The 27,485-nt window shown below is 39.5% G+C and overlaps 1 protein-coding gene across 3 annotated transcripts in view; it reads right to left on the bottom strand.

Moving 5' to 3' along the window:
• Positions 1 to 5,857: 5,857 nt before the first annotated feature.
• DROSHA (drosha ribonuclease III) overlaps positions 5,858 to 27,485 on the bottom strand; it is a 75,344-nt gene continuing 53,716 nt past the window's right edge. For all 3 annotated transcript variants that reach the window (XM_042048665.1, XM_042048666.1, XM_042048667.1), the window contains 10 exons: positions 25,762 to 25,832; positions 24,645 to 24,689; positions 21,711 to 21,868; positions 20,014 to 20,119; positions 16,328 to 16,469; positions 15,275 to 15,357; positions 15,058 to 15,161; positions 12,980 to 13,072; positions 12,158 to 12,204; positions 5,858 to 9,217 (listed from right to left, as the gene is read on the bottom strand). In XM_042048665.1, the coding sequence (XP_041904599.1) occupies positions 9,087 to 9,217; positions 12,158 to 12,204; positions 12,980 to 13,072; positions 15,058 to 15,161; positions 15,275 to 15,357; positions 16,328 to 16,469; positions 20,014 to 20,119; positions 21,711 to 21,868; positions 24,645 to 24,689; positions 25,762 to 25,832 (980 nt within the window). In that variant the 3' untranslated portion in view covers positions 5,858 to 9,086. The remainder of the gene's footprint in view (positions 9,218 to 12,157; positions 12,205 to 12,979; positions 13,073 to 15,057; positions 15,162 to 15,274; positions 15,358 to 16,327; positions 16,470 to 20,013; positions 20,120 to 21,710; positions 21,869 to 24,644; positions 24,690 to 25,761; positions 25,833 to 27,485) is intronic.

Genomic DNA, 27,485 nt, shown 5'->3' with positions numbered 1-27,485 from the left:
CTGAACTGAATGATGTAAGTTCCCTTTGTTTCCCTGAAAGGGATGAAACTGAATCCTTTTACACCAGAAAAGGATCTGGCCCTTAAGTTTCAGTGTCTTCCAAACCTAAAGTAATTTTATCCACTTGAATAATTTATCATCATAACCTATTTTTCATTAATTTGACTATGCTCTCCTTCCTCTCAGGCTTGGTACTTACAGCGTAGCTCTACTGCGAAAAACAACAATGTGAAATCAGCACTTTCTTACTCAGCAGATCCCTTTCCTGTGAGAAGTCAGAAAGAGTGCTGCTTAACTTACCATGAAAAGTACTAAAATCTCTCTGTTCCCCCTTCCCTGCTTTCCACCCAGCAGGACCAGTGGAGCTGGGGGGAAGTAAACAGGTCAGAATTTTTGGCTCTTGTATTTATGTGACAGTCAACTGAGCTCCGGGGCCACCTGGGCAGCCTGTGGGTCTCTGGGCTGTGACCTGCATGGCCCTCCGGCTGCCGACAGTGAAGTTGTAGCTGCCAGCAGAGCTTGCAAAGCCCCTGCCATGGACAGCAAGTGAAAACAACATGATTTCCCACTTCCAGCTGACGTTCTCAGCTCAACAGAGACAGACAGTCATGTTTTAAAATTAATCTTAGGCATAAGGATTGCAGAACAGTAGCCACTAAAATTCTAGGGACTGGAAAAGAGATGAAGCTGTTGGTTGATGTGCTGTAAAACATCTCAGGTGCAAACACTTCTGTGCTAATCCTGAGGGATTTGTTTAGCTAAAAGAGATTCTGGAATTGGATTGGGGGGCCCAAAATCAAGAAAGATTTGGGGGCCATTTCTTAAGAAACTGGTTGTTCATACAGAGACCAATAAAGTAACATATAAAGGCATAAGATCTCTCAAGGAAGACAATGAATTTTGAGGCAATACTCCCTGCAATGTATCCAATTTTTTTTTCCTACTTTTCCAAGTAAGTCCTTTCTAAAACTCACATGGCAAATTCAAGATTAGTTTTCCCCAAGAAAGCATATGCAATACATTGTAAAAATAGGAACTTTCAAAAGAACTTTAAATTTTTCTTTGTCATAGGACATCATTTATTACAAGAATATTCTTCAAATTTAGACAGTCTCTAACATATGACTAAGTCTGAAGTCACTTTTTCTGTCAAAAGGTAAAGGGCAAATGAGTTATAAGGGCAGCTGGGTCATCAGAATTCATTCTCTTTGGACCTGATGTAGTAAAAAAATCCTCAGTCTTCCAAACAACTAAAGTCCCAAAAGGCCACAAATCCTAGCCTTGCAACAGGCCAACTTATCCAACACAAAGGTCAGCATCATTAAACAGAATAAACAAACCAATCCTAGAGCCAGAAATGACAGATCTGCCTGGGAGGCAAAGGAGTCATGCAGCTGTCTCTCTGGGCCTCCTTCATTTCCACACTTGCACAGTCCCAAACTTCTTTGTACAAACACAAACCCACACACACACACACTCATGTGTTTCACTCCCTACACATGTGTGCACACATATGCCTGCCTGTACAATGCATGCATGCATGGGACCAGGCAAAAATCCCCTCAAAACATGGGAATCCATGAGATAGGCCATTACCAAACAGTATGGAAGCACCAGCTGATGGAACTGGGCTCTTCTTCTGATGTACTGTCCTCTGGACCTCTAGCCTTACTCCTCACTGCCTTGCAGGAAGTAGTGTTTTGGTCAGGGGTTAACAACAGCTTGCATAGTAAAGAACCTGTTTCTACTTCCAGCTCTCACGACCATCTCACTGGTTTCTGCCAGTCAAGGCTGGGCTAAACTCTGTGCTCATTCCTCTGCCTGCTTTCTCACCAGCTGAAAAGGCACAGGATATATTCCCACCAGCCCTGGTACTGGCACACAACACTCCCAGTGAGGATCGTGCTCCAGCCTGCACTTCCACCTTCCGTTACTGCCCTGGACCAGCAGCCACCAATCCTCCTGCAGCAACCAGCACACGTGGCAGCACAAGACCAAGAAGAGAGGATGCTCCTCTCTTTTTGTGATGTTTATCCATGGCCCCCTCTACCTATCTGCAGCCCCAAAAGCTCTCAAACAATTCCTTTTCAAGGAACCAAGGAAGTATCTTAGGCACTTTGAAGCCAAGTACTTTTCACAGATGAGAGCACAGCTGTTTGCATGCTTATTTCCTTCTGTCACCATGCTGGAATATATCCTGTGCTTAGAGTCATACTAACCTCTAATGGATCTGGGGAGGATACAGACTTTACAAAACTACAGGCAGTAACAGCTGGCTGTGAATCCAGCAGGGAGATCTGCTTTCTCCTGCGTGTGCATAGCAGGGCCAAACCTCAGCTCCAAGGCAAGGTGACAACGCTGCTGGTTCCTACCCGAGTGATGCCTGTCACACACTGTCCCGAGGTGCTGAGCAGTGGCCTTGGAGCTATGAGCTTGAGCTGCCACAGCAGGAGCTCAGCAGCAACTGTGAACCTGATGGCTGTGGAGAGAAGCTCCCACCATGCAGGACCAGCTGCTTGAATTTTCTTTCACTTTTTAAAATTACTTTTATAAGCTTTCAGTATGAAAGAGATTAGGTAAAGCCCCATTCTAGGCTGCTGTGCATGAAATTTAAAATACCCATATTAATGCAGAAACAAACCAGCTACAACATCCAAAGCTAAATGGTGTAAATAAGTAGCTATGAAGTATGAAGAGGACAAATCTCAGCTAGGACTTGACAGATTCAGGTTTTGTTCTCATTTCTACCCTTGACCTGTTTGGTGACTTTGAGTAAGTTGTTGCTTCCTTTCCATTTCTTTCTGGGTCAGGAGCTGCCTGTCATTTTGTGTTCATAGCGGCTGGCATGAAAAGCCCCAGTCGTAGTGAAGATCTCTGGACACTACTTCAATAAAACCAATATCTAAATACCTGTTAAAAAATGAACGCAGAGAATCTTTTTTCTTTCCTTGGTAAAAAGGTATCACGTTGCAATGAGCAAAAACTTCAATATTCCATTAAGTAAATAAATATATACATACACAACTGCATTTACACCAAACACCCACATATTCAACTATGTTCCTAATTAAAATCTAGAAAACTATTACAGCTTTACTAGATTACTTCCCACCTCTGTACCTCTAGGATATTAAAAGTTTTATTGTCTCACTTTTAATAGATTTCCCATATCTTACCAATAAGATTTATTTTCTAGCTTTGCATAAAACTCAACTCTGAATGCATTTTTTAAGCCATCATTATCCCAAGCACACGGCACAGAATTGTATTTATGTTACACTGAAACCTCATATTTTTCAGTCTGTATTTGAAAGTAGTTAACATTTTTCAATCCAAATCAATCTGCTTCTCAGCAGTCAGTGCTGATATAAGCCTTTTTCTAGTGTTTTAGGCATCTGTTCTGCCTTTTCTTACCTCTCTCTCCTCACTTACATGTATAAACGTCCATTTATAAGCTGCCAGCTGAAATAGATGCCAAACTTAATCCAACTGCATAAATTCACAACATAAGCTGCAAAAAGTACATCACTGCATGCCTCAAGAATTCACAGCCTCTCTTAAAACGTCTGACAGAATCCCCTGAAATTGTACTGGAAAGATTCAGTACTTTATTTCCACGGATATGCAGTGAGGTTTTTGTTCTTGCTGTGGGCACTTGATTTCTGATGTAAGTGTTGAGGTATGACTTGCAAGAGCAAAGAGTTCAAGGTCATTTATTTTCTAGTCTCACAGTGAGCAGGGAATTGATGTCATATCTGCTAAGCAGAAGCAAAGATCAGGGAACCTTGAAATAGAAGACAGTAGTGTTGCAGATCACATTAAGAACAAATAAACAATGAAAAAACATTGAAAAATAATAATAATTAAAATAAAAGTAATGGGAGCAAAAGGAATGGAAAATCTGTTTTGGGGTAAAGCCATGGAGTTGTCTGAAGGTTTTGAGGGCTTATGAGGTTGGTAGTGTCACACTATTTTGGATGTCTGGTCAAGCCCTGGTTCAAAAACCAGAAAGCAGTAACATACAGATTGATTTTGATTGTGAATGTACAGACACCAACAGAGATGGGATATTGGTTGTAAAATCTGACACATCCTGACAGGTGGAACACACATTTAAAATGTTTGGTTTGGTTTTTGGAAGAAGGAAGAAGATAGCAGCACTGAATGACAGAAATTTTAAACATCAGGGATAAGGAAAAAAAGATGTTTTCCTTCAGATGGTGTGATACCTATTTTTCCTTAATGATAAGGTTTAAAGACAGTTATATATTTGACAATGTTTTTCATCACAACAAAAGGTTAAGGAGCAGCAATTTTGGATGACTTGTTCAACAAGGTCATTAAAAATTCTTATCTTACAGAATTTTAATCATTTTTTATATAAAAAAGAAATTGATAATTGGATATAGAATAGTATTAGCATTTTCAAATGCTGCTGGATTGAGAAATGGCTGCTTTTTGTTTGCCAGTTCAAGTGTCCCTCTGGAAACAGAGCTGCAATATTTGATCTGTAATTCTAGTTGGCAGCAAAAACTGGTCACCATGTCAGAACTGTTCTGACAGAGGAAATGACTGAAGTAATGACAGGATGAAACCTGCAGGGAAGTAACTTTATTTTTTTTAGAAAGAAGTAACTTTTTTTTTAGAGATGTTGGCTGAGCTTGCATCAGTGGGGTCCCGTGGGTTCCCCTGACCACCATCCCCATCTTTAAATAAGTAACAAGCTGCCTCCAGTGACAAACACTTACCCATCACTGCTGCATCACTTCTGGACCACTGATGTATGAGCTGCTTCTGCCACCAGTGAAAGTTCACAATTTGTCAGCTCAAGAGCCTGTCCTTTGCTAATGGATTACTTTTGGAATGTCTGCTCTAAGTGGAAGGTTTTATTTATTTATTTACTTTTTCTAAAGAGGGCAACACACAGTTTGGGCTCTGGCTTTTTATAGTAGAGTCCCCAGTCTTCTTGGTCATTGTCTTCCAAGTCTCCACAGGAAAAGGCGAAAGGGTGTCAGTGCCAAGCCTGCACAGCCAAGTTCTTTTTTCTCCCTTGAGGACCCTCTCAGGCATGGTAAGGAACTGTAGCAGGCTTTCAAGGATGATACTTAAGCCACAGACTAAGGCATCCACTGGATGAGGCATCATTGCCCTCCCACAGAGATCCTGAGCCCTGGACTCCCAATTTCATCCTTTTCAGCTCTTAGTACCAGGATAAATAGTCCCTCCACAAAGGTGCTGTGAAGAGCAACAAAATGACACAACTGACACATTCAGGTATGATTGTATTGTAAGTCACAGGAGAATCACTTATACCCTTATTCATGAAAGGCTTTGAAATCCTTTTGAGGAATGAAGTGAGGATTTAGGCAAAGGGAAATACACTTAGTTAGTGAGACTCTGGGCGCAAGCTGGTGCTCCCTTTGTTATCTGTAGCAGGCAGGTGAAGAAAGGGGCCTCTTAAGGTAAACGTGCTCCCTGATGGATAGAGAAATATGCACGGCTGGAGCATGTAGCTGATTTAATCCTAGGGCCCCAGAAAGAATGTGAATATGTTATGTGGGGAGTGGGTAGGAAGGGGGAGAAGCAAGGTGGATGTACGGGTCACAGAAATTGCTGTTGCAATACCATCCTCATCAAAGACAATGCACAGTGGTAAATGATGCAGATGAGCAACTCCCTGAGCTCTTACAGGGCTTTACAAACTTCCACCAAAAAGAAACTTCTTACAAGTGAACCACTTATTTCATTTAAATATGTAGCCTGTATAATCAGAGGCTTTGAAGTAGGGAGACAGGTGATCAGGATTTGCCTTTTGATCTTTTCAAATTGTTTTAGCAAGTAACAACTACGCCTGAAGTCTTTTCTGGAAACTTTATTAGCAACGATGCTTACAACAATCTTAGAGACCAAGGTTCTCTTAGTACTGCTGTTAAATAATCCTCCAGAAACTGAAACCTTACAAAGCAAACTTAGGGTCTACAAATCACATCATCAGTTTTATGTAAATTCAACTAAAATCCCCAATCAAATCAGCTACAATTCTATTCAATGCTCTGTACACAGTCACATTAAAATATTCACAGGATCTGCTGGATTCACGCAGATCTCAGCCCTGTTGTCCATTCATCTACTTGTACCCAATTCAAGTCAATGGATCTTCCAAGAGAACCTCTGGATCAGAGAACAGATCAGGCTTTGAAGCAAAAAAGGACTGACTTTATCAGTAAACCAGAGACCCCTGCACACTTACTAAAGAGCAGCACAAGCTGCCTGGTTATAAGCTCCAGCTGTTCCACTGATCAGCATGAGTGCAATGATAATTTTTACCAAAGGCAACTTAGAGAGGCTTCCCCTCCTTGGTGTCTGTTCTAAAGGACTGTGCTCACATTTCACATTCCCCACAACTCCTGAAATTAACAGGAACATTCACAGCCACTGCTTTTAGACAGCCCGTACACAGAAAGACACTGTGGTTTGAACAAAGGAAGCAGAGTATTTTTTACCTTTTGTTTTTTGTTGTCAAGACAAGGAAAACAAAATTGCTTCAGGCAATCTTCCTAGCCCACACTTACACAGTGAAAAAAGGGAAAATAGCCCACTTTTGAAAACACAGTTATCATCTACATTTTCTTGTAAAAAGCCTAAAATTCATTAACTGCAGTAACTGGAATGCAGAAATTGTTTTAAAAGTTTGGTATTTCCCAAGCAATTTCTGGGTCAAAGAAGAAAAAAAAAGAACAGATCTGGGTTCCTCCCCCGAAACAGCCTATCTGATAAATTCAATCTAGTTTTTATGAAAATATTTATGAATAAGATTGCAGTCTTCTTACAGCTGAAAAGTGAAATTGTATATAGGAATAATGAAAGTAATGTTAAACTATGAGCTAACAGTTCCACTGGGGTACTTTGGTGATGTCAGATATGCTGAGAGAAATTTGCTAAGCAATCATACACCTGAAAATGAAGTCATTTTCTATTCGTTAAACATATGAAACTGGTCACAGTTAAGAGGGAAAAATAAAATAATGGTTTACATAGTTACACTTAACCCTCCACCACTGAACCATTTCATCATACTGTTAGAAGCAGATGGGCAACTATACAAAAGAATTTGAAATACAAAAGACTTGTGGACAGGGGAGTTGCTGGTGCTTTTCAAGCTTCCTACTCTTGAGAAGCATTTCAGCTTTTTATTTACAGACTGAAGCTATAAGAAGCTACAATGACTTCTCAAAAGTCAAATGGCAGCAGCATTCAGCAGAGAGCAGCTCCCTGCCTTTACCTTGGTTTTATTCCCTCCTTTATGTTCTAATGGTTTATTATCACTCTCTAAATTACAGAATGTGTTTGTCTTTTTCTTTTCTCTCATCCTCCAAAATGGATTTAAAGCATCAATCCATTAAGAAAAGGCAAATCATAGAAGTTGGAAGAAGTGAGGTAGTGTTGTGGGCTCAAGTGTAAAAAAAAACCCCTGTATTTAAGTGCATCTCACATTGCAAGTGTAGAAAAGTATGCTTCTGAAAATTCACATACTGATTAGGTCAGAAGCGAAACTTTGGGAAGACATTTGGGTAGCCTGAATGTTTCAGCTTCATTTGTGTCTACTTTGGCACCGGCAATAAAGTGCTTTCCTTGATGTCCATCACACACCTACAGAGAGGTGCTTCAGACAATCGCTGAAGCAGCTGCTCAGGGTAGTGTGGCCATTGGGCAAAAGTTTTCTTCCATGAATCTGCATGAATTCCTTGGGCCAGACTTGTGCACAAATCCATGTTCACAAATCTGCCCTGTATTTTAATACAGACAACCATGGTACATCAGAAAATGCAAAAATGACTGGCCAAAAAGGATCTTTTCTCCTTTAAGGAAGAAAATGTGCAGCTAAGGAGAATAAGGGTTCAATCTGTTCTGCTTATCAGAAAAGAAAGACAAAAAATGACTACACAATTACCTACCACGGGACTGTACTGAGAACCCAGCTTAATGGGAACAAATGGCTTGAAGCAGCAAAATTAAAAGAACAGTGTTGGTAACCAGTGGGAAAAAATACCAACAGACAGTGGATTTTCCATTTCTGGTGCTGTTCAGAAGAAACATCCTTCTAATACAAGCCACAGACATCAAAAAAAATCAAGGAAACTGGGTGACTTGAAACTGCACACAACCTTTGAACTATACTTTGGGGACAAACTGCCCTTGTTTTGACACAAACTGTTCTCAATGAACCTCTCCGGAGCAGCACCCACATAGAGTTTCTAACACACCACTTCACAGTAATGGCCACACTGGTATCTTCTTGTGGAAGAAATCCATTAGACACCAGCCTGATAGAACAAGAAGCTGAGAAAGAAACTGAACTTGTTAATGTAAACTACATGTACATTCTCTGCAAAAAGAAACTGCCATTCTCTTGCTTCGTAAGTACCTTTTTCTTCAAGTCTTGTAACAGTGATTTAAAAACAAAACTCCTCAATCTTCCACACACATCTGTGTCACATTTCAGATACGGCATCCACTGTTCAAAGCAAAACTGAGTATCTCCTTTAAATTACTGTACCATTTTCTGTAAAAAAGGGCCCGAACTTTATAACTCTGGTTTAGCAAATTCAAGAAGTAGTAAATTTAGCTGCAAAACTTAAGTTAGGTACATGCTTAAGTGCTCAGCTGAATCAGTTTCTCATAACACCTTCCTCCTCCACAGCAGAGCTCATGCAGTAACTTTGCTGGTCACTGACAACACAGCACTTAGACACAGGAGACAATTGTTAAAGAGCTTTTCCTCCTATTAGCTTTTGAAATGAATACTTTATTACTTCATACAAGACAGTAAAAATAATAAAAATAATCAACAACTTTTCATAAAAATTAAAAGTATTTAAATCCAAATCTTATTTAAAAGCCAAACTTAAAACCAAACTAAAGAAATACTATATTTGCACACGCTTTTAAAGAAGAGATTACAATTTTCTTTTTGATATCAACAGGCACTCTTCATTCATCATCTGCAAGAAACTAGGTTAGGTCTCCATACACCACAGTCAGAGTTATTAAGTAAGTAAATATGCCACTGCTTCTGTGCCCTCCTTTTATTTCCTTGCTTCTTCAGTCTCTTCTGGCTCTCTCTCTTGATGCTCTCTTTCCCACCTCAATTCTTTCAACTCCTGTCTGTACTTCCGTTCAATGAACCGTTTCTGATGGGCCATCTGGGGAAAGTTATCTGACACAAGGAGAAATATTTTACATTAATAAACAAACTGGTAACAGAGAAAGCCTCAGCTTGTTTTGTTTTAAACTTTGATGTCATTAGAGGTAGGGGGGAACAACGTTGTTACCATTTTTACTCATTTATTTCTTATAATACATAGTAAACCAGGACTGTGTCCTAAGACTTTGGTTTCATTATGATTTCTTTACATCTGTTTCTCCTGCTACAAAGCACTGCCAAATCTAATACACCCACAAAAATAAAATATAAAAAATATAAAATCCTGGTATAGCAACATGGCCAGGTATTACCTGGATTTTACATTCTGTTCCCTTAGCAACAGGTGGTCAATACTGAAAAATGAATGGGAAACTACTGTCAATGCTGTCAGCATTTTTTGTCTTGTTCTCACTCCAGAAAGTATGAACCACTGGTTTCAAGCATTGTACAGATGTTTCCATTATTTTTATTATTGTTTTAGACCATGCAGAATTGACTATATGCCCCACATTATGGCAGGGATCCTAATGGGAAAGTGATAGTGTAGCAAGATGGAATGCAGTAAAGTCTGTTCCTGAAAAAGTTAACGCTTGGCTATGTACCAGAAGACAGCCTTAGCATAGTCTGAGAGCATGGATGAGTGAAGACTGCTTAAAACAGACCGGACAAGTCTGAGGTGATGAAGAAATAGCTGGGGAGATGGATGCTTCTGCTTTCAAGCATTTGTCCATTGGCTGATATGCAGGTACACATTAGAACTGAGACTATAAAAACAGCTTATATAATTGAACAGAATTTCTCTCACTTTAGCACACTGCTCACAGAATGTGATGTTTTCTGCATGACCAGGGTGCTGACATTCACACGAATTTGTGCTGTGGAGACCTGCACCCTTCATCCAGTCAGAAAGCAAAGGGGTGTAGAGTATGTGACAGGCTGCAGTTGGTGGTAAATCCTGCTGGGATCACACAGAGCTCTGGGATCACCACTGGCTCCCTACCCAGTCTGAGATGAATGCAAAAGGTTACTACACTGACCTTTAAAGCCATAAACAAATTTGGTAGATGTTTTGGCAAAGGGCCGCTCTCTCTCTCACTGGCTATTGAGAGAGAATTCAGCTGAGGCTTCTCAGGGAGGAGCACCTTGGCACCAAGCTTTTTCCTCCTTGGCACCAAGCTTTTTCCTCCTTTTTCTGGGTCCCAGGCAGCATGGATTCTCAGCTAGAGAATATGGTGCAGATGCCACATAAACTGCAGGAGTTTGTGGTAGAGCAGAATAACTTTCTACTGCTTTGTTTTATTGGCCAGTGAAATTTGTGCCCTTTATTATATACACTACAGGAATAAAAGGTTTATTCATCAGTTATTTACAACTTGGGCATAGGAGACTATATTTATTTAAACCAGAAAGCAATCTAAACAAAATTGGTTTTAAATTGCTGTTGTTTTCAAAAACACTAGTGCTTTGTTTAATGGAGTTCTGGGATATTTTCTTGCTCATGTGCCCCATAAAATGAAAATCGGATTTTCAGCACTGTGCCTGTAACATGATTCTTTAAGAGCTCAGCTCAGTAGCAACCTGCTCTAATATGTTTAGTATGGTAAGAAGGAAATTCATGTAATAAATTCATCATTGCTATCATATAAATAGGTATCTGAAAACTACTTTCACTTGAAGTTAACTACATATGCATTAAAAAAAACCCAACGAACAAACCAACCAAACCAAGCAACTCCACAACCATATACATAATAGAACAGGGGCCCTTAAGGGTTGTGTAACCTCCATCCCCAAAGATAATCAAAACTTGACCGGCAAGGCACAGAGAAACTAACTTGAAAGTTGCCTCTGTTTTGAAGGGCAGCCGGAGCACAGACTTCTAGAGGTCTATGGTATTTAAACAAATATGTATGTCAGAAGAGAGCTGTGAAGTCCTTGGATTGATAGGCCACGAAACTCACAGCTCTCTTGAGTGGTGATACTGTCACAAGAAAATTCACTCAAAGAAAACTTCAGTAACATCTTGCAGATACTCAGCAGAGAAGGAAAGTTACATTTTTCTACTTGTCAAATTTACTGGTGGTGAGAAGTATATGCTTAGCAGATGGATATAAAAACATATCTGAACTACAGAGATTCATTGCCTTCTGAAATTTTTAAGCTCTTGAATTTCCAGATGCAGAGATAACACATTAAAAAACCTTTGACATCTGAGGAACTGCATATGTTTCCTTTGAATGAAATGCAAAAAATTGACTTTCCATGTTCTTCTCAACAGAGAATTTCTGCTGCACAAAATGCTTGTAATCTGTTTGCTTACAGGTCACCCACACCTGGCACTTTAACCCAACTGACCAAAGTTATTTCATATAAGAAGCTTGCCCACCATCATTCTTATCTGAGACTACATTTCAATGAAGGACAGCTCCCAGGCTGGCCATGTAGCACATAATTTAGAGAGATGTATACACAGATCCCTGGATCTGCAGCTGATATTAGCCCTTCTTGACAGATAAATATCTATTTAAATTGTTGGGGATCTGTTTATTAGATTTTAACCTAGTCCACTGGTAATCTAAGATCAAATTTTATTTTCTAAGGTTGCATTTTGCTCCTCTCCTCAATTAAAGGGTGAGACAACCAGAGCATCAGTCTCACCCCACTGCATACTTAAGCATGGAAAACCTCAATGAAATTTTATTGCACAGGGTTCCCTGGAAGTTGCATCCTCTGTAGCTGATCAACTCCCTTTAACAAATACCTGTTCAGATCATATTAACTTCAACTGCTACAAAAGAGTCTTGAAGCTACTAAGAGGAAAACCTGCTGCTTAGAAGCTGACAGCACTTAGCATATGTGTCCTGTTCAGAACTTATCCCCCACAAAACCTGCACCTTGCCTCACTAAAGTACAAGGAAATAAAGTACGAATTCTGTTGCCCAAATATCTTACATTTTTCAAGTGCGTCCATTGCAGCTCCCATTTCTGCTTGCTGAATACTGTGAAAGCCAAACAAGAACATGTTACATGAGATCTAAACTGTACAGAATAAACTAAAGTTTCTGACAAAGTGGAGCACTAGTTAGTCTTTCATAATGAAACTTTTTGGATAACCAGCAGCTAGTAATTCCCAGAGTGCACGATATATCAGCCTTTCCATAAATATGTGAGCAATAGTACTACAGCTCCAGTAGAATATTTTTTAACTTAGATCAATAACAAAATATTCCAGTCCATTCTTCACTAAAGCATTGGCTTTTACTTGAGAGAAAAAAAGGAACAAAATCACAGATGTGTGAATGCTAAAAAAGCAATATTTTTATAACCACCACCAGATTTGGTAGCATAAAATGAGGCTTTTGGGGCTCATAGCTGAAGTCTTTGAACCCTTAGAACCATTCCAAAATGCCTAGACGTAGTAACCTCAGAAAAAAAAATCCGTAATAGTGTGGCACTCAACTTGCCAGTGTAAATTGCATAGTAATCCAGGAGCAAATCCCAAAATAAAGACACTATTTCCTGGAAGCTGTTCTGCATTTTCTAGTCTGAGGGCCACAAATAGCTAGCCACCTTGAAGGCAAGGTCCCCAAAAAAACCTTAAGATCCAAAATTATGCTGACAGTGAACCCTTCAAGTATTCCTAAAGCAGAAACGTTTGAAGAAGGCTCTACAGTTTTCCTTTTCTAAGGCAAGCCATACAGCTGTCTATCTCCATGTCTAGTCATTTTGGACACCACCACACTCTTACACCATGTGATTAATTTTTTACTGTACCTTGGCCCTTTACCACATCCTATTCTTTCCCCTTTGAAGTAAACAGCTACTGTGTATGTCCTGGCATGAGAAGGTCCCACTGTCTGCAAGGTCCTGAAAGAAGAAATATTTTATTCAGGCAGGGAGCTTTAAAACACAGAATCTGTTTGTTGCACATAGATCACCAAGCTTTCAGTCTGGTCAATACATATAGTGCAATTAATGCAAAACATAGAGAAAGGGTTGAAGGGTCTGTATAGATCACATTAACCCAGAGATTACCAGAACAGTATTTTTATTGACCACATTTATTCCTCCAGGCTCACTCAGGAGCACCACACGAAAATTAAAACTTTATTTAACCTGTAAGCAAAAATGCAACCTATAACATGAAGTGTTCAAACACTGTGAAAACCCTTGTAATAAAGTAATAAATTATGCATAGCCGTGCAATTGCAAATAAATACACCCATACAATTATGTGTGCATTGAAAGTTTAGTCCCTGAGAGTTTTGCAGGTAGCAAGGTTTCATAAGGACATTGTATTAGACACAGTAGCTCTCTACACTGAATTATCACAGTACAAAGAAATTTTCCATCAGCTTTGAAAAGTTAGTTTGTCACAAAACAAACTTTCCATTTGACCTAAAGTCTAGGACATACATCAACAACCATCTAAAAGGGAAAAAGTAATTCCCTAGATGTGCAAAGAATTGCTTCTTTTGCAGTTTCTTACAGCTATCCCAAATCTCTCCCCACTTTCAGATCAAGTTATGTCTGCTACCTTGTTTCTTTTTAGAAGGAGCACGAATTTCACATCAATTTTTAAAGTATCTAACTAAAGTACTCTCTCTGTGCACTGTGACAAGAGCAAATAAAACCCACCCTAAATTTAAAAGCAATAGTACTGACTGCAGTGAAATAGATAACCCCAAGAAAAGGAATTTAACAAGATAATACGAAGATAACAGTGTATTACTAGGTCTGAGCTGTACTATAAAAATCAATTTATCATCACAGCAAAACAAAACAAACATTTGCTACTTGATACTAAGTGGTTTTTACAAAAATGAGGAATTGTTTTTATTGTGTTCATCCCCCTCACTCAACCTTCACACAGAGACACAGAGGAGTCAGACCTGCAGAGCACCGGCTGCAGTGTTAAAGGGATGGCACTTCTGGAATGCAATGTGTGTCACTGTCACTGAGCTGCTACACTGCATTGGAAACCTTACATCAGTACCCATGACAAACACACTGACACTTTCATTCTTCATACCTTTTTGATATAATAATCCCAACAACACAAGCCTTGAACTTTCACAGCTTTATCTCCTCTTTTGGGGGCTAACATTGCACCCTTTCCTACATTACTGAATGGATATAGATGCAATATACAGCTTAAGGTTTATTATTTATTATCTCTTTGAAGCACCTACTACACTATTTAGCAACTGAAAGCGAAAAGGGAAATCTATCCAATCCAGCTTCAGGTATCCAACTGAGGTGTACAAGTTAAAAGGTTCACTGCCCTGAGCTATTTGTCATTGTAAAGGGGAACATTTGTGAGCTGAACTGCACAATAAAAATGTCCAAAACTTGTGCTGCCCTTCAGTGCCTGACTGTGCATGAGAAACAGTGCCTACAATTGGGTGGTGTAACACAAGGGACTTCTATGTTCGCATAATAATGTCAAGAAACTCCATCTGTTACTAAGAATAGAATGGAGATATCTTGATCTCATAAAAAACCAGCTATTTGTTTAACTCATTTCATTTAATACTGCCATTCCTTACATTAAAAGAAAAACAAATATAAAATTACGCCAATTAAATACTCCACTCCAAAATAAAACCTGTATTTTTCCCTTACAAAGATAAAACGCTTATTTACTCTTTCCTTGTAATGGCTTAAAACACCTAAGCCTTAGAAAACACTGGTTTCAGTATTTTCCAACTTCAGACAAAGAGAGACTAGAGGGCTTGGATAACAACAATAAAAACAAAGGATGGGAAAAACGTAGGGTGAGTGATCACATCTGGCTCCATGTACCAGGAAGATTTATAATTAGCTGGTATCTGTAAGATGCCTGTTCTTACTTGTAAAGAGGAATGTCCGGCTCTTTTCCTTCTGTCCTGAGAGTCAAGCAGCACTGCTGAAGCTGAGATTTAGGATCATTCCAATCTTGATTTAAAATAAACTCCTGTAGGAAGTCCACAAAGATGCTTTTATGATTGAGAGATTGCAGTAAGAGTCTCAAATGCAACAATATGTTAAAACACAGTGCCAGGAAAGTAGGAAACTGACTGATCTTACCTTTAGCCGTGGAAAAAAGCAAACATTCATGAACGTGTGAACGTATTCCAAATCTTTATCAATGTACAGGGCAGCAATAAAGGCTGTGGGGGAAAAAAGGTACTGTCACTCATCCAAGGAGAACATTATTGGCTTGCACTTCTAGAAACAAGTATCTCTGAGTACTTTAAAGCCATATTCGATTACATTTCAGAGCAGTGATCTGGTGAGGGTATTATCCTGCATACTCAGGAGAAAAAAAATCAAGTTGACCAAGAGATTAAGTGATTTACCCAAATCCACCCAGTCATTTCAGGTGCTAGAAAAAACACTCTGCTCCTAATCTCACATTTTAACCAGGAGACCATGAATACTTACAGATAAATCACTACTGGGTATCATAAAATAATTTAGATATAAATCACTCCTGTTTGTGTGCTATTTCCATTTGCTTACAGGATTTTGCAAAACCCCAGTGGTCAGAATGGCTTGCAAAATACATCAAAATACACAAGATAGGGATAAACTTTTCTGCAGAATATTTATCACTGTTTCCACTTTCTTTGGAAAGAAGGTAGCACAAACTTCCAAAAATGGACTAAAAATAATTTCATTTCTATGTAGCCTTCCCTCTTCTGGAATGACCATTTTAAAGCCTCCCAAAATGCAGACAAATTACCCACAGAAATATTCACCTGCTGAAGGAACTACTTTGTCTTCCAACAGTGTCAAGAACATATTAATTAAATACTGAAACTGCTGTTAAATAGCTCAACTCAGAGTATAAGCTTTAACTTTGAAGACATGCTTTTGACCTGGTCATCATGACCCCTCAATTTCCAAGCCTTCAACTTTCTATCTGCAATTATGCCTCCTTCATGCTTTCATACAAACTTCAAAAATCTAGGCTAGTCTTCAAAAACCTGGCTTTTCAGAGGTATAGGCATAATTCATTTAGAAACCTGAACATACATTTTTAATAGTGATTTAGGGGATTTCTAATGGCTTTCTTAAACAAGCCCCAAGGAAAAGGAAGTCATTAAGTACTAAGTTATTATAACCAAATTAACTCACATTCCAAGAGATCAGCCAAAGTCTTAGTTCGAAGAGTTACAGGTCTTTTAGTCTTGTCATTAGTGATGGCAAACTCTTGCATACCCAGCTCTTCTGCCACCTTGGCCTGTGTCCTGTTGTTCACCAAAGAACTTCTCAACAGCTGCAAAAGAAAGAAGTTCCATTCCATAGTAACAATTATCAATAACGAACTACAAACTGTAGGAGAGCTGGGGAGAAAAATTACTTTTATCCTTGAGGTTTCTCACTTCTCTCAGTTTACTGACATTTTGTTTCAGGACATCTGAAGTGATTTATATAAACACACACTCTGTCATTCTTTCTTCTGGTGATTTTTCTTTTTGTTTCAATTCTTCTCACCAGTCTTTACTTAGTCTATGGACACATTACTTCTGAATATATGTGTCATGCATGTAAAATGCTGGTTTGTAGCTTCTTTGCCAGAACGTACCATCTCTTCACGAGTCCTGTACTTTCTCAGCTAGTCTGCAGTTTTCTCGTTTAAGTAATACACAGGTGCATATATTTTCCCATGTAAAGTATAAATAAACCATATCCTGGAGTCTATGGAACAGTCCCCAGTATCCACCAAATAATAAATAAATAGGTGGTGACTAAAACAAATATACATTAAATCAAGATAATTCATTGTTTCAGAGCTAGCAGATGAAGAAGCTGCTCCATTCCTTTGGCCAGAGAAAAAAATACTCAGTAGGACAGCCTGTATGTACTATGTGCTCTGCTAGAAGGCAGCACAGCTGAGCCAATGCATCCCTGACAAGGATCTGCCCTAACATGTTCCTTATATGACAGTGTGTCCCCCAAAATACTTAACCTTGGCTCCAGGCATATTACTAAAACATAGAGCTCTACCAAAGATATAATCCCACACAGCTTAAAGGAGTATTTGGAATTCTAGGGGGAATTTCTGAACCTTTGGCAAGGTCAGCTTTTTTCCTGTTTGCGTTTTTGCTTTAAATGGAACAGCATTAAAGAAGTTAGAGCTACTATAGGAGGTAAGAGTGAGAAGTAAAGAATGTCTCTTTTTTCCCCTGTTTATGTGCAATCTAGAGTTGAGACGCTGCACACACATTTTCTTCTTTCTTTGTCTTCCATATCACATCTGCTCAGCTTATTAGATCCAAGTTATATGCTACATGGCCCCAGCACGTCAACTGAGCTTATGAAAAATCAAGATTTATTTGCTGCACTTGATACTTCATCTCTCACAACAGATAAATAAAGAACAGTATGTTCATAATTTGTTTGTCAAAGATGCATGAAGCAGATACTCACAACCTGATCTTCATAAACTAGGCAGACTGCAGATAGCATTATTACCTGCCTCCCCTCCATAACCTTTGCCTAAACCCATTTTCTACTTGTTCCTTTTCAAAATTCTTTGAAGTCCTTAAGATAAATAAACGATACTTTCCCCAACAATATCCTAAGTACCCTAAGTACAGTACCCTAATATGTGACCTATGAGACAGAACTGCAGTGTCCCATGACAAAAATCTGCTCCTTGTAATGGAAGAAGGAGGATTTCTTCTGTTGTGTTTGCAGACCATTTATTTTGATGGGATCCATAATCAGGATTAGTAGTATCATAAAACAAAGAGCAACATATACACTACCCAGTGAATTACAGATGGAAAAAAAAACCCCAGCTATCCTTTTAGCACTGTGGTTATCAACTTGCTCTCTACAAGTGTGATCTGGCAAGAAATTAAGTTCCCATTAATGATACAGAGAAGACACAGCCCCTGTGCCTTTCCAGCAGCTTTTTTAGAGTTAGTCTCTACTCTGGTAACACACAGCCTGCATCACTGCAGACGCTGTGACACATGATATGCTCAACTGGAGCTTGACTCTAATTACAAAGCAGTTTTTCTTCTGATTCTTCCATCTTCACCCAACATACTACTACTCATGACTGTACCAGAAGAATGTATCCATAATCCAGTACTGGAGAAGCTGTATCTTCTAACATCCAACAAAATGTCAATTTCCTTTTTGGAACATTATTTAGCTATCTCCAAGTATGTAGATGAGACTATGTGCTCCTTTCTTTTTCTTAAATACAGTTAATTTGCAGACATCTCTCCACAAGCAATCACTCCACACTGGGAAGCCACTGCCTTGCCAGTCAAGCGGAATCCTTGACCAAAATTGCCCTCAACACACCAGACACCATTTAGTTGATGTTCTACTATTACTTCAAATTTAAGTATGTTCCCAGATGACATGAGAAAGAGCTTAGTGTTTTTGCTGTTTCTCTTCAGATTCCACTTTATCAGTCTCCTTTCTCACATGTCTCATTTCATTTGTCCTCAAATTTAAAAACATTTTAAGATAATTTTTTTTTCTCTACATGTACATCTCCAGAGTCCAAATTTTATTTTGGGCATTGCCTACTTCTTCATACCTTTAAATGTTTTCAGCATCCACTCCACTCGAGCTTCGCAGTTTTGCCTGAAAACTGAAGTGTGCAACTTGTACTTTCCAACTCACTAATCATTACATTAAGCAACACAAAGACATTCTAATCATTGTTCTGAGTATTTATAGCCATTAACAGCAACATTTCATATCCTCCTGGCCAAACAGTTCTTGCAAGAGTTATCTTTTAACACCAGGGATGGCTACATTCTTAGAAGTCATGCAGAAAGCAAAAAACCCCACCAGGCTTTATCTCCTGTCTCCTCAGTTGTGCAGAAGAATCCATACAAATGCAACTGAGACTTAATAAATGGTGAAGAAAAATTCAAGTTACTTTTAGTCACAGCATGTACTTTTTTTTCTTGTAAAAAGCTTTAACCCAAAAGTTTTAAGAATCATGTTCTTGATAACACATTGCCTGCTAGAGACTTAGCATTGCCATCCCTTTATTAATCTGAGGAAATCACTCTAAAATTAGGCTGCTTCCTAACTTTAACTAGAAAACTCGACTCACATTCCTGATACACTTATTGCTTCGTTGTTCAAGTAAACTAAAACAATTTAGTAAGCCCAAGAAAATTTGTTACTTGCAAACAAAGCCACAACTGTCCAGATGCAGGAATAAATGAATCAATCAAGAAAAAACTACATATACTACCATGCTGTGTTTAAACTACTGTAAATTGGTGAAAGATCCCCAAATTGAGTTGTGCAAAGTCCAGGTAAGAGAGGCTAAAGGGCTATAGCAATTAAGAGATGACTATAACTACAGTAAAGCTAAATTCAAAAGCTACCATAGGAGCTCCAGATAGAAGACAACAGGAAAACCAGACCAAAATAAATTGTAAAAACTTTTTATCAGTATGTATAACTCTGCCTGTATGCAAGTTCAACAGACTAGAAGTCAGGAATAAAAAAAAGTCACGTGATACATCTATTTAAATAAATTAAGACACCCATCTTTAAACAAGAACTAGTCTTAGCCCTCCATTTCATCGCTGACATCTTTAAAATTTTGATCCTTTTCACAGACTGAACAGAAATTATTGCAGTGGGCTCATAAATCACCATTTTCTATTCATTGCAGTGCTCATGACTTAAAATTAACAAAGCCTTATTAAGAGCAGTGGTTGCTGAGGCTTCTTTTATTAATCAAACTCAGAATAATTCACTAGCTGTTCCGATAATTTCAGTCTCCATCCCACTCTTGCCCTTATGGAGAATATGATTGATGGCAGTCTCACCGTTAAGTGCCCCTCATGATGATCGGGGAAATGTATGAATAAATACTCTGTGGCTACCAACTGCATTATGGAGTCACCTAGGAATTCCATCCTCTGGTTGTGGCCTCTGAAAAATGAGACATCAATGCAGCAAAATCAATAAGCACTCAGTGAGGAAAAAACCAAAACCAGCATGCACACACAAATTAAAAGGAAGAGTGATCTGAAAGTGAGCCTTGCTCATTTCCAAACACATTTAAGACAATTTTTCAGTGTTAATCAGGTGAGATGAAAACACAGCTCATTACCGTAGTAACACCAACTTACAGGCAAAAAGCAAATCGGGATAGCTACAAATAAATGCAATCATTAGATCACAGATCACAGACTAAATGAAGAAGAGCAGTTGACATCACATCTGTAATGGGACAAATCTCAAACTTGTTTTAAGAAAGTGAGCTAATGAACACAAGGACTTCAATAGAGGAAAATGTCTGCCCATTCACAAGAAAGAAAAGGATCAGGGTTTAAACTCATACAAGATCCTGGAGAGGGTAACCACTGATACGAAGTTTAACAAGGGCAAGTGCCAGATTCTCTATCTGGGACAAGGCAACCCAGGTTGTGTGTACAGAGTGGGGAATGAGAGGCTGGAGAGAAGCACTGTGGAAATGGACCTGGAGGTCCTGGTTGATGGCAAGCTGAACATGGGTCAGCAGTGCCCTGGCAGCCAGGAGGGGCAGCCCTGTCCTGGGGGTGCATCAGGCACAGCATTGCCAGCTGGGCAAGGCAGGGGATTGTCCTGCTCTGCTCTGCACTGGGGTGGCCTTGCCTTGAGGCCTGGGGGCAGTTTTGGGTGCCACAATATAAAGATGACTTTAAGCTCTTAGAGAGTGTCCAAAGGCGGGCAACGGCGATGGTGAAAGGTCTGGAGGGGAAGCCGTACAAGGAGCAGCTGAGGTTACTTGGTCTGATCAGCCTGGAGGAGACTGAGGGGAGACCTCATTGCAGAGGGAAGTGGAGAGGCAGGTACCAATCTCTTCACTTTCATAATCAGAGAAAGGGCTCAAGGAAACAGCAAGAAGCTGAGTCAGGGGAGGTTTAGGTTAGATATTAGGAAGAAGTTTTTCACCCAGAGGGTGGTTTAACACTGGAAAGGCTCCCCAGGGAAGTGGTCACAGCACCAAGCCTGTCTGAGTTCAGAAAGTGTGTGGACAACACTCTCAGGAACATGGTGTGATTCCTGGGGTGTCCTGTGCAGGGTCAGGAGTTGGACTTGACGATCTTGATGGGTCCCTTCCAACTCGGCATATTCTGTAATACTGTTTCCTTGAAAATAGGGCCTGGCAGCTTTGCAAGCAACAGAACACAAGGGCTGTGCTTGGACCAAAGAGTGTAATTTTACTTCTTTTCTCTGCCCAAATGTACCTCCCAGGTATGTTTTGCTACTGTCTCAGGAGTGATGTAGAAATATCAGTGATGCAGAAAGTTCAAAATAAACAGGATAGGTCTCCAACACCTTCTACAGTCTTTCCCAAGGTATTTGCTACTTCCTACTGCCAGAGGTGGCATACCGAGGCAGGCAGGCTTGTGAACACAGCTGCTCTATTCTCTTCCAGGAAACAGATGTAATCTAGCTTGTTTACAAACAAGGCAATCTGGAATGCTCTAACAGGACAGCCAACAGAGCTACATGAGGACTCTTGCTATGTACTCACAGAGTCAAATGGTTAAAGCCCACTGTTCTCAGAGTGAACGCACGTGCTAGAAGCCGAACATGAGTAAAGATGACTCCAATTGCCTCCTCAAACTCCGTAAGCTTTTGAAGAACGGGAGAGGTCTCAATGAGTTGCCTGTCAGTATTGGACTCCTGCAGCTGCAAGAAAAATGAAGTGCAAGTAATGACCAACTCAGACTGCTGCAGAAATTTTCAGAGAAAAGCAAGCCATCTCTAAATCAAGGGCAAAGAATACAATTAACAAGTTCTGTGGACAGCTGAACTGAGAAAACCAAGTTTCCTCTGCCTTTTGGTCTTGGATAATTACCACTCAAAGAAGAGATGAGCTCTGATGTATGCTTTTTTAACAGCTGAGGCATTTAAACAGATCACTTACATGTCTCTAGATGTGGATAGCATATAATACAAACTTTCACAAAACATGTACAATTGTACATTTCTGCATTTTCTAACATTATCATATTGTTTGCAACTGAGCAACAGACTCAAAAATTATTGGAATAGGGCTGGCAGACTGACAGCATGTCAAGATGAGACAAAACCCAAATCAATTTCTCCCACTTTCCTTCAGCATCAAAAATAAAAAAAAAGTACTTTGTATATGAAATTCAAAAGGGCACACTAACACAAGAAAATTAAAATTATTGCTTTGGGTCAGTATCTTTTCTTATCAGTTTCTTGTCTGATGTCCTTGATGTGGTGACACTGTTAAATGCCTTTGTGGAGCTGGGAAATGGCTTAAGCATTTCCTCCAGCCATTCTGAGCATCTTTTTGGTATAGCAATGACTTAGAGGAGGAATTATCCAGAAGAAGATGCCTAAAAGAAAGTAAGAATAGCCACAGCTTTTTAAACTGGCATTGAGATAATTTCTGGTTTGTTGTCTGCCCCTTTTCTATTAGTTGATTACATTCAATTTGTCTTTTTTCTGTACTGAGCCTTCAGTTCCATTTTCATAGAGCTACAATACCCTTGCACCAAAATCCCACACTTGCGTGGTATTCGTCATTTTGGAGTTCAGCTGCATGTAGAGCTGAGACTGCTTTTTGCTTCCTTGTGCACAGCCCTTTCTATTTACCTACACAGAATTTCTTCTGCTTTTTTAAACTCCACAGTGAGTCACCCTTATGTTCTCACAACCAGAATGCAATTCTTCAGTCTGCTGTTGTCCCTGCTACCTGGAACAATTTGGTATTGTCAACAAACTGCCACCTCACTGCTCATCCTCTTCCCTAGGCTGTCAATGAGAACGGCCTGTACTTTAGCAAAGATCCCGAGGGAAATCTGCCAGTGATCACCATTCCTTGCAAGATGTGGTCATTTCACTCCTATCCTCCATTTCTTATATTTCAGCCATTCCTTTAAATCTTGTAGGGACTGACAGTTCTTACTGGAGTTACTTATTTTTTACTGCTTATTAAGAAAAAGACAAAAATTTTAAAAGCCTTTCCTCACTGTCTTTTCAACAGCCTCTCAGGAAACCCAGCAGACAGTATCATCTGCATTATCACATACTTTTTTGTCTCCTGAAATTTCCTATTCGTTTGTAAGGCAGGAGTCTTTACCTGTTGACTCTTTCTAAAGAGTCCATATGTATCCAGATGACCACTAATTATTTTTTCAGAACCATTTCTACAGACTTGGCTACTGACAAATACACAGAGCTAAAGGTCTGTAACTCTGTTATCTTACTCAGAGATTTTTTTTATTAATTGGGATCTCATTTGGTATATTGTTCCAGTGACTTTTAGTAATTTTTAAAATGCCATTTTTCAGGCTAGCTGTGCCCAAAGGCCAGCCTGAGCTGCCTGTGTTTCACCTACTGGCAAAACCACCTAGGATGGTTTTGGGGTATGGAAGAGAGTAATTTTCATCACACAAGTTAAGGTAGTAGTAAGAAATTGTAAGTTTCATACACTGACTGTTGCTAATCTCTAAGCAGAGTGGAAGTCATCTTTGTGAAAGCAGAGATGAAAAGGTTAAAATAAAGTAAGAGAAAAGAAAGAAATTCAGAATAAGAACAATCTTCTTTGGAGCTTGTGCCACCATGCAGCATAGCTGGTGCTGAATCTCAAAAGCTTATCTTCCTATTAAGACCTTTTGTATTTACACTCAGAGGGATGTGATTGTAAAAATTCTTCACATGCACTGATTTGTTGCTGAAGATTTTGGTTATGCACTCACTGCTGTTTTTGAAGCACTCCTGCTTGCACTGAAGACAAGGAGCTACAGTGCAGAGAGGCTCTGCAACTTGCTCTACGTCTGCCCCAGAACTCAGTCAGGGAGAATGGATTGGGAAATCAATCTCCCAACTTCTAGCCTCATAAACTGACAACTTGTGAATTTGTATCCTTTGATACAGGAGGTATACATTAGCCTTCAGACACCTTCATAATTTTAATGTTTATGTGGTATTAAAAATTACTGGAATCACTGAAACAACCACACTACCATTGCACGGGCATGCACACACACAATCAAAACGGAATCAAATCAAAACTCTTACGGCATTCAATTAATGTGCCTTCCTACTATTAAGGTTTCAGCCCCAATTCCACGTTAAGAAAATATGTACATAGATTGTTTTTGCACCTTTTTCTCCCAGCTTAGAGAAGATGTCCAAGAAGCTGTCAAAATGTTACCTCTCATTGGATTTATTGTATAGGCACAGTTATATAACATACATGAGCCAAGGAAAGGTGAATGACTAATTCTCAGAGAGGCAGAAACTCATTACTTCTTTAAAAAAACCAAACAAACAAATCACAAACCAAACACAAAGGAAAACATACATATATTCCTTTGGTTAGTCTTTAGCACAATTTCTGAGATGTCACCACAATAGAAACCTATGGAAAAGCATCCCTGAAAATAAAACAGAACTGTGAAATTTATTACAGAAAGGGATCACTTACTTGGAGTGGATGTAGTGGATAATTAAGCCATACATCCCGCAGGTCCTGCAAACATTGAGAGATGCTTTTAATGCTCAAGGGAGTCATTTAACAAATTCCACAGTACTAAATAAAATGTCATTACTTGAAATACTGAACTATTTCAGATGCTGACTCTGCTTATTGCAAATTCAATAGTGCTGGCAAACTAATTTTTAAAATCGTGTCTTTGCTGTTCAAACTGCCTGTAGTTCTCCCAATTAGCTTGTGTCAAAGAGGTGGAAAAATCCTTGAACCACCTAAGTGGTTAAAGAATAAAAAGATTTGCTTAAGCCTCAGGACTAACTTTATTTGCAAGTACTCCTCAGTAGCAAGTTTGACTTCTCCAAAGGCAAGGACTGAAAAAGAAAAAAAAAAACCCACTTATTTTCTTCTGTTTCATAAAGGCTTCCTTCACTACAGCCACCGAGCAGCAAATAAACACTGAGTTACAATAGGCTTTCAACACTTCTATTTCTAAAAAGTTTTGTTATTTCAGAGACTCAGAGGAAGGAAAATACTACAGAATTCATCCTCTCACCACTGTCATGTGTGCTGTCCCAGCAGTGGGTACTTCCCTTCACCTTTATACAGCACATGTTGTAACCAACAGCCACCTGAGATACAGCCTGATCCATTCCTGCACACTGCAGTTGTGCAATTGGGTAAATGCTGAATGAAGCGCCCTCTTTTTTATTCCCAAATATATGTTTAAAGCTTTTAGAGTAGCATGATTTAACTGATAAAACAGGAGTAGTTGCTCTACATGTGCATCATTCCCTCAGAGCCTGATGCCTGGACCTGCAGTACCATTTCTGTTTTCAGAGCAGCACTTTGAATTGAAGCTGTCAGGTTTCCCACGCCACCCACCCTTCCCTACCTAAGCCAAGCAACCCACAGCACACCTGAGAAAACACCGTGTTTGCCTGAATCAGTACAGCTTGCTGTCCTAATTCAGCTTGCTGTCCTAGTTCAATTCAGGAACTACATACAACAGGTGTATTTCTGTCCATCTGTGATCCTTAAGTAAAACAAGGGAAAAGAAAGAATATCAAGTTGTTTTTGAACTGGAAATCAAATCATGTAAGTACATAAATACCTTTTCATTGAAGAGCAAACGTCCAAATAATTGTTTTGCTTCTTCTAGGCTTCCCTCTAGATAAACAGCTCCTACATGAGGGGACCAATATGTCAAAGGTCAATATGCAATTAGTACTTAGAAAATTACTAAGCACAGGACAGTCAAAGATCTTGGACTTCTTCATCTCCAACACACTCATTTTTAAAAGCATGCTTTCTGTAGCAACACCTATTTTTTGAGAAATTTAAAGCACATTAAACACCAACATAAATCAACAACCATAAAATGCAAAGAAAAACCTGAAATAATTATATCGGTGATAGAAAATTATACATCCAAAGAGCAAAGTTTAAACTAGCAAATTAACCTAGATGCAATGTATTTCCAAAAGTACTTTCCAGTAAAGAGCTAACTATACAATTGTGCTGGTTTCAGCAGGGGTAGAGTTAATTTTCTTCACAGTGACTAGTACAGGGCTATGTTTTCAATTTGTGCTGAACATGGGGTTGATCATACAGAGATGATTTTGTTATTCCTGAGCAGGGCTTACACAGAGCCAAGGCCTTTTCTGCCACACTGGTGGGGAGACTAGGAGTGCTTGGGAGGTTGGGAGGAGACACAGCTGGGACAGGTGACCCAAACTGACCAAAGGGATATTCCAGACTGTATGACATCATACTCAGTTTATAAATCACAGGTAAGAAGCAGGAAGGGGGTGACGTTTGGAGTGATGGTGATGTCTTCCCAAGTCACCGTTATGTGTGACAGGGCCCAGCTCTCCTGGAGATGGCTGAACAGCTGCCTGCCCATGGGAAGCAGTGAAGTGATTTCTTGTTTTGCTTTGCTTGCGTGCACAGCTTTTGCTTTCCCTGTGAAACTGTCTTTATCTCAACCCCTGACTCTTCCAGCTTTTCCTCTTCCAGTTCTCTCCCCAATCCCTCTAGTGGAGGAGCGAGTGAGTGGCTGCATGGGGCTTGGCTGCTGGCTGGGGAGAAGCCACAACAACAACATCTGCAGATAGGGAAACCCACGAATTACATTTCAATAACCAGCACATAATTGCCACTTATTCCATACTTCCAACAAGATTACACTCTGCATATAAACGATGTGTCAAGACTATTGCAAAGCTCAAGGTCTTCCCAGTATCACAGTAATTTATTGCCTGAACTGGAAACGGCATCTCTGCATGTCTCAGTTTCTGGAGATTATAGTATTTTCTTTTTTTAAACTGCACACACAGCCCTCACTAACCCTCTCCACATTTCCATCAGTAACAAGCTCTGCAAAACTTGTGTTAATGTATTGTATTTTTGGGTGTATCCTATATACTCTGTATCTTCACAGGCACTTCAACATTTCATCCTTTAATATGCTTTACAGAACGGCTTCTGAAAATCTCAAACTTGTTATTGTAAGCATAAAAGCAATTGGAATATACAGCTACATCAAGAACACAGAGAAAGGGAGTGCATGTTCCCACACACAGGAAGAACATGATTTGTCTTGCCTTTCCCTTCCCCTTTCTTTTGATTCCTCACTAGGTCAACTACTTTCTTTGGAGAACAGTTTGGGGGTTTATAAGACTGATCTCACAGAGGAACGTTATGCGAGGACAGAATTTCAAACAAGTCCTAGGCAGCCTGCTCATACTTCTGTTTTTTAATTTCATCACAGTGACTTTGTGATGAAGCACAATACTTCGTAAAAGAGCCTCAAGTAGGAGTTCCAGACCCCACACA

The sequence above is a fragment of the Corvus kubaryi genome, unplaced genomic scaffold (assembly GCF_017639235.1).
Source record: "Corvus kubaryi isolate FWS band 111438036 unplaced genomic scaffold, C.kubaryi_AGA036_p1.0 68, whole genome shotgun sequence".
NCBI classification, from domain to species: domain Eukaryota; kingdom Metazoa; phylum Chordata; class Aves; order Passeriformes; family Corvidae; genus Corvus; species Corvus kubaryi.
Note: the sequence above shows the minus strand (reverse complement) of the source record. Positions and strands in the feature narration are given on the sequence as shown.